At 37.7% G+C, this 11,536-nt stretch overlaps 1 protein-coding gene across 2 annotated transcripts; it reads left to right on the forward strand.

Moving 5' to 3' along the window:
* Window positions 1–2,057: 2,057 nt before the first annotated feature.
* Window positions 2,058–11,046, forward strand: LOC136763068 (vascular endothelial growth factor C). Of its 2 annotated transcripts, none has more exons than XM_066716788.1 (7): window positions 2,058–2,682; window positions 5,898–6,075; window positions 6,792–6,982; window positions 7,094–7,230; window positions 7,526–7,629; window positions 7,897–8,233; window positions 9,217–11,046. In XM_066716788.1, the coding sequence occupies exons 1-7, from the start codon at window positions 2,581–2,583 to the stop codon at window positions 9,326–9,328; spliced, it is 1,161 nt and encodes a 386-aa protein (XP_066572885.1). In that variant the 5' UTR covers window positions 2,058–2,580; the 3' UTR covers window positions 9,329–11,046. The 2 variants fall into 2 exon arrangements, with proteins under 2 accessions (XP_066572885.1, XP_066572886.1); XM_066716789.1 differs by lacking the exon at window positions 2,058–2,682 and adding an exon at window positions 5,471–5,551.
* Window positions 11,047–11,536: the final 490 nt, after the last annotated feature.

Genomic DNA, 11,536 nt, shown 5'->3' on the forward strand with positions numbered 1-11,536 from the left:
TCTTGGTGGTGCAACTGTCTTTCTACATTCTCATTCTTGGACAATGAGTTGCTGTTTTATCCCATCTGGATTCATTGAGGTTTACCTCAGTATTGCAACTTAGAAGTAGAGCAAAATTAACAGTACAGAGAGCCACCCTCTCCAACTCATCCACAACCCAGTGCTTGTCTGCTGAGTAATAGGCACATGCTACTCCAAATCTCGGTTCTTCAGTGGCTCCCGATCACAGCTAGCCTCGAGCTCATGATGTTACCCACCATTGTCTTGACCGGACTGCCCCCAGCCACCTCTGTGCACCCTCTTGAGACCACCCCACTATTCCCACACACCGGAACACTCACTTTTCTCCCCTGCCCACTCGTTCTTCATCCTCTCCCCCAAATGGATGTATCGGTATGGCTGATGCTTGTCACCCATAGCTTTCACTCTTCCCCACTCTCACAGAATAGCAGGGTGCATGTTTTCTATTAAATCCCATCTTGATGTCTGCAAAAGAAAGGGAGAGAATGTATCATGTCAAAAACACTTTACACAGGAGAGTTAATTATCTTTTCCACTGAACTTAATCAAGAAAACAGCCTAACTGGTACTGGATTTACAATATATATATATATATATATATATATATATATATATATATATATATATATGTATATACTGCTCTTTTATGATTGATAACAGTGTTGTAGCCAATGACAGTGAGCACCATTAACATATGGACAATAATGGTTATGACCAGTTTAAAATAGTTTACTAACACGTGTTACTTTGCACTAACCGCAGATGACAAATTGATTAACACGTTTAACATTATGTTTATCTGCTGCAACATGAAGAATATTTAAAAATTACATTAATTCCCCTACAAATTATTTTATTTTTATATTTAAACAATGGCAAGATGTTTTAAATGAACTATTAAAACTGTTAATTAAAACATATTTAAGTATCAATTTTTAAATTCTGAAACACTGAACATGTTGGTTGAAAAACAGTACATTTAAGCATCTCAAATGAGATCATTACAGAGTTCCTAAATATTTTACAGAGTATATTAAACTATCTGCATTGACAAAAAGTGATACTCTGCTACCTTCCTTTAAAGGTTTTAATAAAACAAGAACACCTATTGTAATAGCACACGTAGAGGTAAAGCACTTCTATTTTTGTGGTTTGTGTGACTTCCTTAACTTCGGGGAGGGAGTGTATCATAGATATACCGATTACTGATGAGTTCTATTTTATACCAAATTTGTCTATCTTCATAAAAATCTAAACAGGAAACTAGGTATGTAGGTCAGCTAAAAACATGTAGATGTTGAAACAAAATTCTGTGGAATCACGAAAACAGGTGAGAGGTATCTGCAATGCGTAGTACAAATGTAAACCTGAAAATAATCCAGCATTCAATATAATGCCTTATCCTTGGTGTTTTATTTCTGGGAAAATGTATGCATGTTTATGGTGAAATTCTGAAATACATTTTTATTTTGTTTCTGCTGATGATGTCCAGAAATAATTTATAATACTTTAAGAAGTTAATCTGTCGCCTTATTTTTAAAGTTAACCCAAGGACTCCAAAGTAACTATGATGTCAATTAATTACAAAGCAGTGACAATGTTTTCACAAATAATGTAATTTAAGACATAATGAGACCACATAGGGTGGGTGGTTAGATAATGACGTCAGTGTTGTTCCTTTGAAATTATTGGCAAACTTGTGTTGCAGAATAGAATAATCGGTACATTATAAGCCACCAAAGAAATCACTCACAAAGAATGCATCATAATATAGTCCCCTCCGTTATTTTGGAGTGAAGACATTTAGTGTTATTTAGTGTTTTCTAATGTTTTATTTCACCCTATTTAAAGTCAACAGTGGCCAATAGGTTAACTGATAAGAAACAGGAGTCGAGAGATAAGAAGTGCCAAAACCACTGCACTGTTTGAACATGTTCTCTGTAAGCAGGGGGGTGGGGAGACGTAATAAAGAGGATGAGAGTTTCTACACCCCCATCATTCAGTCCACCCATTTCTTTAATACTCGCAAACACACCCTTTTGAAAATGGAAAGGAGCTCCTCCCAACAACTTCTCTACCCACGCCTGAACTCAAAAGCCAAGTGCAACACTGAAAGAGAGCTCCCTGCCGCAAATCCTTTAATGCATTCAGTCTGCCTGACTTTCTTTCACTTGCTCTGTGAATGAGACTCCTGGATTTCAATTCAGCCACAGCCTGGATAAAGACATTTGGAAGAGTGAAAGCCAACCAAACTGGCAATTTTTTTTTTTTTTGGTTTCCTAACCAAAATATTTGGAAACTGCCATGGATTTGGATACAAAACTGCCAGTTTATGAGTAGGGGGGAAGAAAATAGGAGATTGTTTCTTTACATACCGGTATTGAAAGAAAAAACTAACTGAAATTTGTAAAAGTATTCCTTATTAGTATTCCTGAACAGCTGGTATTGTTTGATTTTGAACCACCCTCTGTCAGGAAGGAGGCTTCTACTGCTGGCATGACACAGCCGTCACAACTATTTCATTGATTGTTCATTACTGGTCACAGCAACCGATGCACTATGTGGATGTTTTCTGTTTTTCTATGGATTCTCAGTGTTTTGTCTCTCAGTTTTGGATATGAGCCTGACCAGGATTATTACCACGACATGGAAGAAACACAGGTAAGACACCAGTGAAACTTTCCTATTAAAGGAGTTGTGTAATCTGTTGTAAAGGAAGCTTATATTTACAGATCTTACTAGAAAATGTAGTTACAAAACTGTCTGTTAATCCACTGGAACACATTAATCAAACTTACTTTTTACATTTGTGTGTGCGTGTGCATGTGCATGCATGTGTGCGTGTGTGAAAAATTGGATCTCACTTGAACTTGAATCAAACCATTGAAGATTCCTGTTCACACAACGGTTTACTATAAGACTGGAACACATTTGATCTTTCTTCATCAAATATAATTGAATATTTAAAGGGAAACATGGCTTGACTTGAATATTGCAAATGTGGAAAATTCCTACCCATTCTAATCAAAAAGCTGTTTAAACATAAAATGTTTAAAATGGAGAAGAGTCTGGTGAGCTACAGTAATAGCTGCCCAGTAATCTTCTTGATCTTGGCAGTTGTCATTCTGAGTTCAGTTCAGTTGAGTTTTGACTATTATGTGGCTACTATTGTAATTGACAGCCAATTTAAGTTCTGCTGAGAACTGTGATGCGCTCTAGAATCTGTGTGCGTGACAGGAAGCGGAAGACGGGCAGGTGCATGGTTGATCTTAGTTCAAGATGTGGTATTCCAGCGAATCCAGCTGATTGAGCTGCCAAAATTCAACATATGTCTAGCAATATCTGCGCCAAGCAAGGCCACTAACAATGCCTGCAGAATTGGACACTGCAAACTGTTCAAATTAAGATTATGTATGGGGTCTTCTTGTAACAATTTTGGGTTTGTTAGATAAAACTATGTACTGACCTTACACATTAGTAAATCCTATACCAGCGTTGGAAAATCAACCTCAATGTTCTGTTACTCTATAAATACTAGCTTTCCAATAATAATAATAATAATAATAATAATAATAATAATAATAATAATAATAATAATGGAATAATGGGAACTAAAAGTTCAGAGACTTACAAGGTCACGTTGTCATGTGACATATACTCACTGTATTCCATATTCGAGCACAGGTTCAGCTTCTTCATTGCATAGTTTAGTAAGAGTTCAGCCCAGTTTCTGAAAGGACATAAAGGTCAGAACCTCAATGCATGTGTTAAACAGGCTGTTGTCTTGCTGCTTTCAAAAAAACTGATTAAAATTGCCTGTTAATGTTATACACTTTCAGTCAACTTGTGGCATTTCATTTTTTGTTGGGAACAGTGCATTTTCATTTCATTTCAAAATACATATCACTAGCTACTGATTACAGGCTTCCCAATGAGAGAAAGAGTTTCTAATGCAACACGTGATACCTACTGGAGCCAAATACTGAGTACGCCCTATACAGGATTAATTCATAATGAAATGTACTGCAGTCTGACTATTGCCTGTTTTCTAAAGTGGAATACCAGCCATACAGAATGTATGACCATAAGTCAACATTGCCCCCTTTTTGTGCATCTAAAATAAATGGGATATTAGTTTGTAACCCATGTCTTTATTTTATATGTTAGTAATATATGGTGAGCAGTGGCTGTCCAGAACATTTTAAATAGGGTGGCCATATGGGTCCAGTAGTTATTTTTAGGGTGGCACAATTGTCAACAAAAATACTCATCAAAAATGTGTTCAACTGCTAAAGGGAGCTATTTAATACATTACGTATGCCAATCAATGTAACCTATAATAGGGTGATTTGGAGAACAAGGTTGCACTATAGCTGGCCAAATCAATGTAGAACTGTGACTAAGTAGACAAGGATGAAAATCCCTTAAGTCCTCCCTCCATGTCCCATTACCCCCCGCCATTTTAAACATCTCATCTAAATCTGCACAGTGCACACCCCCATGTGTCACCTAATTACGGTCCCATAAACCCTCCGTTCATCAGCACAACAGGCCAACAACTGGTGGCAAAGCTCAAATATCTGCAGTGGCTGGTGGAACTAGAGGCACGGTATATAGAAAACATGACCTCTACTGTTCACGGGTCACTAAACACTCAGCTGTAGCATAACCTCCTCCTCTTATCCCATCTTTAAAAGATAATGAAAGTAGAGCGCCCTTTCATCAGAAAGGCAACCATAACTTCAAATGAGTAACATCAAATTCGTCAATCTCACATCTCAAAGTTGACCACAGTATCCCTTACTACTGCAAGTGACACAGACAAATGTACACCTTACATTCAAATTTGAATGTTGTATTTGTTTTGGGTTATTAAAGTGCAATATGACAATAGTATCACAATGCATCCCTTAAATTAAAATAGTAAACACAATACTGTTACCAAGGAAATAAATCACAAGTTTCCAACACACAACTCAGACATAAATGCAGTTATTCCATGACAGAGCACTTGCTCCTCTGTGGATTTATATTTTTAAATCACTGAGTAGAGAGCAATTTGGCTACTCTTGGGCACAATAATTGCCGCAGGTAGATCACACATCACCACACCTTGTTTCATAATGTATCCAGTGAGGGGGCAGGCAGGGAACACAAGACAATCATTTGAAGCGCTCTACCGGCACAAATATTAACAAATTCATCCAAAGTCAAGGCCTTTGACCTTCTAGACTCTACAGGCGCTAAGCTTGCACATTCATATAACACCTATACACGTGTTAGGTTCGCTTGTTTCCAGAGGTAATGGTCCTGGCCTTCTAGCGCAGCTTTCCGCAGTTCTGCGCGGCTCCACCAATGGGATCGGTGGGATTCTGCAGATCTGCGCAGAACTGCGGCAATCTGCGCTACAAGACCGTTCAGCGGCATGTCAGTGAAGCGAGTCCGTCCCCTTAAAGTGTCGTCATTCCGCTGCTGATTTTCTTTTGTTCCACTTTGTCCCGAAAATTGGGGTGACCAGCAGACCTCAATGGTGAGGTTAATTTCTACTATATATTTGCAACATAAAAAATAAATGCATGAACTACAGACTGAAATGTATTTAAAATATAGAAAAAAAAGGTAAATTATGGCACAATAAATATATATCACACATATAATAAATAATGTATATATTTTTGTTTGGTTTTGTTGTTATTTTTCCCAATGGCTGTGGCTGAAAATCTAAGGAACCTGGGATATTACCTGAGTGGGACACAAATGTATTTTCGTTTGTATCCGTGCTAATGGAGAAAGAATTGGAATTCAGTATTATGGAGATGTTTATTATAATTGTATTGGCTGGATTGAAGTTGAGCTTGCAATGTGTCTGTCTACAGAGACAGTGGGAGACAGTGTCCACTATTGAAGAGCTGTTGGACCTCATGTCCCCCGAGTATAGCCTGGTCCAACACTGCCTACGGAAGAAGGCACTGAAGGGGCCCAAGACAAAGGAAGAGGACATTTGGAGAAATCCTAGAGAGGCAGCCTTCCACACGTTTGAGGATTCATTGCACCGTAAGTCTAATTAAGTATAATTCTAATGCCCTTTATTGTTAATGTACTGAACAGGCTGAAGGATGTGTTATGCATGGAAACAGTTGGACATGAAGATAAAAAAAAAGGGTGGAAACCACAGTTAACTAAGATATAGTTAATGACATTTACGTTACTTGGTTGTTGTTTTGTTTGGTCTTTGTTCTGGCTTTTCCATATATGTGGCTACTTCAGCCAAAAAACAGCTTAAAGAAAATAAAAACGACAATTCAACTCCAAATAAGATGGTTGTAAAACCTCAGCAGTCACACTGAATAAACACGTTGCACCAGCAAAGCCCTTTTGGCAGCTGTTCTTGGCATTTAAAGAAACACAAAAAGCATTTTCGTCAACAAAAGAAGTCAGATTCCTTTAAAGGAAATTCAACCCACATGGGACAATAGGCTTAAGTCATTTTAAAAGGTCAAACAGAATAATACATTTGATTATTTCTTTAGTTTCTCATTCAAGCCTTTGATTTCTACGTTCTTTCTGAATCGTTGTGTAGGTTTCAGGATTATTTGTAATGTATGTTAAAATCAACACAAAAGTATACATTCCTACAAAAGTAGACTCAATTGTAGGCTTAAGAATTACATTAGAGTTAATTATGAGTAATCATAAGCCTAATATTAATATTAATTTTGCTGACCTTTACATTCAATCTTGCTGTTGTTAATGTTTCTTTACCTTGTCAGTTATCATAAAGGAGATGCAGAAGACCGGCTGCAGGCCAAGAGAAGTGCTTCTAGATGTCTCCAAGGAATACCCTGAAAGTACAAACACGTTTTACATGCCTCACTGTGTCTCTGTGTATCGCTGTGGGGGCTGCTGTAACAATGAGGCCTTCCACTGTGTCAACACAAGTCACACTTACATCAACAAGACCGTAAGAAACTCCTAATGAAACTCCATTGATGGCTATAATTGTTAAACCTTTGTTGAACCTTATGATCAGCTGATCTGCCGAAGCTTCACAATGTCATTTATTTTCTTGTAGTTGGTCGAGATGTACATGCCACAGACCTCATCATCAGTGATCGTGGTCAACTTCATCAACCACACAGCCTGTGAATGCCAAACTAAGCGACCGATTCACTCCATCATCAGGAGGTCGGCAGCCACTGGCCATGCTAAGTGAGTAACTGTTGACTGTGTGACCAGATTGGGAGCAACTGCAAAGCCAAAGTGTCCAGAGTTCGTTGTGCTTCTTGTGTTCGCTGTGTGTTCAGAGGAATTAAAGTTGTCCAAATTGACTGAAATTCTCAATGGTTCACAAGCAGCTCACTAGATAGGTAGATGTATGTGGCTGTCATGTCATTTTAAAAACAAGCACATTTTCCTTCAAACTATGGTTGGAGTATATGGTTTGGGTATAAGACACTGCGCATGACTCATATTTCCAGAATATTCCTTGTTTTTTGCTTTCTAGATGCGCTGCGACCGAAACTCAATGTGCTGCTGGGCTGTTAAGGAGCCCTGTCACCTGCCAGTGTGAGCCCGATGACATCAGCCGGGGGCCTCTGACCGAATACGGTACGTTTGCCTAGGGTTCTGAAACTTGGTTCCAAAGCAGTAGTGTTGACTTGGACATTTAGCTAAAGAAAATCCAGAAATCAAGACAGAAATGGATCTGTACCCAGAGAATGGGGTACTGTAAACTTCCACACAATATCGTAAGGTTAGAAACTAACCAATCTGGAGCAGTTCTTAGGGAAGGTAACTGACAAAACCCAGCAGATTCTTTCATTTTTTTTCCATGCTGTATCTGCACTTCTCCCTCTTCCACTTCACTAACCACAGACCCCCTGGCTGGTGCGCTGTCTGACTTCTGCGGTCCGAACAAAGTGTGGGACGAGGAGCACTGCGAATGCGTGTGCTACAATGGGCTGACCCACTCCGCCTGCGGGGAAGGCCGGAGACTCGACGGCGCTACCTGCGAGTGCGTGTGTGCGGAGCAGGTGGCACCCGAGTTCTGTCCACCCAAGCAGAAGTGGGACGAGGAGCTCTGTGGGTGCGTTTGCACGGCAGACTGCCCAAAGAATCAACCTCTGAATCCGGAGAACTGTCAGTGCGAGTGCAAGGAGAGTCTGGCCACCTGTATGATGCAAGGGAAGAAGTTCAACCCTGAAACCTGCAGGTAACGTCCCAGGAATCTTATTTGGATGAACTCCAAAACTCCAAAGCCATTTGAGGATATTCTGTGTATGTAACTCATTTCAGCTGAAGAGGGCAAGTTATTTTTCTGATGACCTCATCAAATATCCCACATGCTTTAAAAAGGGAAACCAACCCTGGTGTTACTGGAAAGATAATTATGTATTTTCCCATCCTGCTTGTTGTTTACTCGAAATTTACTATCCCAGTGTGACCTCCTGATAAAAAATATTACAATTTCCAGCATTACCAGAAATACAGAATATCTGTGAATCAAATTCTGAGAGCATTGCCTCATTATATGCACAGTAAATATTCAGACCTTGTGTATGTTTCTACCTGTGAAAACATTTTTTACTTGATATCATCCAACTTTTTTTGGGCAACCAGGTGCTCCATTCCTGTATTTCCAGACTAATTCGTTTTTTTTGTTTTTTTTTTTTTCAATCTGATCCACTTTTACGAACCTTAAATCTCCGAGAGTGCAACCACTGCAACCCAGGCATTGGATCTGATTTCAAATATTGCACTGACTCTTAAATAGTCACAGAACATATTCCTGTCTTTGTTGTTGCTTCCGGTCACGTTCCTCCTTTTCCAAAACACGGCTCTGACAGGCACCCGGAATGAGTTTCCTCCCAATTCTAATGCTGTGTTCATCTAATTGTCTCATTACACAACTTGGCAAATGTTTGTGGAACCATATAATGTCACAATTTAGGAATATTCCCTGTACTGGTATTAGTTTGTTACTATGCAAACAGTGCTGAAATTTAAAACACTCCATCACAAATTGCAGGAAATACTTGAAGTGGTTTGGATTGAAATTCTTTTCAGGAACCTGACCAAAAATAATGTACAGTAATGGGAAGGCCTGAACTGTCTTTTACAAGATGGCCTTTCAGTATATATATTCATTACAAAAGTGCAACCATGGATAATAAATGCATGTTTCTTTCTTTTCAGCTGTTACCGGTTCCCCTGTCGGACTCAAAGAAAATGCACATCTGGATATTATTACAGCCACTACGTCTGTCAGTGCTTACCAAATTTCATGAAGTCAGAGGAGAGGTACTGAAAAGAATAGTCACTGGAAGTTCAAACTGAAGAATCTCACAGACAGCTGGCTAGAAAGGAACAAAGACTGGAGAACAGTGTACAGATGTTCTTAATACAGATACTATACTGTAAATGAGAAAACCTGTTTCTATTTGCTCAGTAGTGAGACATCTGCATAATTCATAATTCATAATTTATCTTGAGGTGGAAGCTCAAAGAACATTTTAGTTTACTGAAGAAAAATATTCATATCTGCGTTACTTGTGCTCCCAAACTGCATTGCCATGATCCATATGCTTTCCTGAAATGTGAGGCATTCCTTATATATTCAGAGCATTTATCAATTTATGTTATATATAAAAGTGAAGATCCTTAAGCATGCTGTCTTATGCGGGTATTGCGAGATCATGTTTAAGCAGCCAGAAAATATTTGCAAAAACACAATAATATATTTTAGTAGATAAAAATACAGCAGAGGGTTTAACACATACAGTATGTTTTTCCTTTTTAAAAAATGAACGCCAGTAGAATTAATGTCACAAGTGAAATACAACCCCCAAGGCTATACACGTGGTATTGAAGCAGATTGTCAAATTAGAACCCATACATTTGCAATTCTGTAAAATTGTGTAACCGCGTTTAAACAATAAACAGCTGAAATTATGAGTGAATGAGATAAGTGTTATGGCTTTAAAGACATAAGGTAGCTCAATAACTATTGTTTACAAAATTATTTGAAACTATTTGAAATAATTTAAAGGTATTGTCGCTTTATCAAATAGCACGGCTAAACCCATGCTAATAAAGGAAGTTGCACATTTACTATTAATCCAGATATAATTTTAACAAGAATATTAAAAAAGTAATTTAACCAAATTTTCTTTTGGAGTTGTTGAATCCTGAGTGTTAATTCTAGCCACTCACATTTCTTTAAATCTCTGCATTAACAATACAAAATAGCTAATAAGCCAAAGTGTTAAGTTTCAGCTGTAATTTGAGTCCTCCAATCTCTATTGAAACGATCGGTGATATGAATTATAATTAATCCATATTTTTTACATTATGACAGGGTGTATGTGCGGGTCACAAAAATGCAAAAAGGGTGTATATTTATACATTCATAGGCTATATCCACATGCAGTGAACATAAGTTAGACCATAGATAATCTCAGGTAAGGTATTTTTTAAATAAGGGACAAACAGCTATCTGAATAACATTAGCACATTTTATTTTATAAGCAGCTGCTATTTTTTAAATAAAATGCAAATTTCCATGTGTATATACTTGCATATTTCTGTTCAAAAGCATCCTTTGTAAATTGTTTTATTTTTGATATCTTATGCTGTACAGGTACTCTTGATTTGTGTTTGTCTCCATGTATCTGAGAGAAGTTAGAGTATGTTAAATTACAAATAAAGGAAGAACAAGTGATTATCCACTAACACGAATACCATAGTTAAAACACTTACCTTTTGTTGGATTGTTTCTGTTGTTCCTCACCATTTGACAGCTATTTTGGATTGTAATTGAGAAGGAATTACTTGGGGTCTGATGTTCCATTGTGTGCAAATCACCTCCCTCATTAATTTACTGCAGAGAGGGCAGTTTACCCACAGTGGAAAATAAGGGCTTTTGTGTACAAAGCTGTGAAATTTAAGGCTACAAAGATTGTAAAACATATTTGTATTTTATATATGTAATTCACTGTTGACTATATATAAAATGTTTATTAAGTTTATTAGTTATTTGTATATTCTTGGTTGAATACCTATTTGCTTTCTATTTAAAATATAAATGTTGATGTCGAAAGCATAGTATGGAATGTGTTTTGTAATTTTCATGGTTTTGTTTCATTACCCCTACACAAAAGACACGGTCATCTCAGTACAATTCATTTGGAGGCCGACATCATCCTTCAGGACGTTGAGTTTAGTCTATAGTGTGATATCAGCACACGGGAGCCAGATGTAAACCAGAGATCCTGTATCTCAGTGCTGTTCTCACAAGGTCTAATAAAACAGTTTAGCAGAGACTATTTCCATCAAAGAACAGAAAACATTCATAGAGACACAGCTATCTACATTTTTAACCTTCTCTCATTTTCTCTGACATATTATTCAAGTAAATAACAGCTATGCATTTAGGAGAAATGTGATACATAACTTCATATCCTTGGAATGTTTATCCACAAGAAAATCAAAAGGATTGCATTTTTCCTATACAGAA

This window comes from Amia ocellicauda, chromosome 11 (genome assembly GCF_036373705.1).
Source record: "Amia ocellicauda isolate fAmiCal2 chromosome 11, fAmiCal2.hap1, whole genome shotgun sequence".
Lineage (NCBI taxonomy): Eukaryota > Metazoa > Chordata > Actinopteri > Amiiformes > Amiidae > Amia > Amia ocellicauda.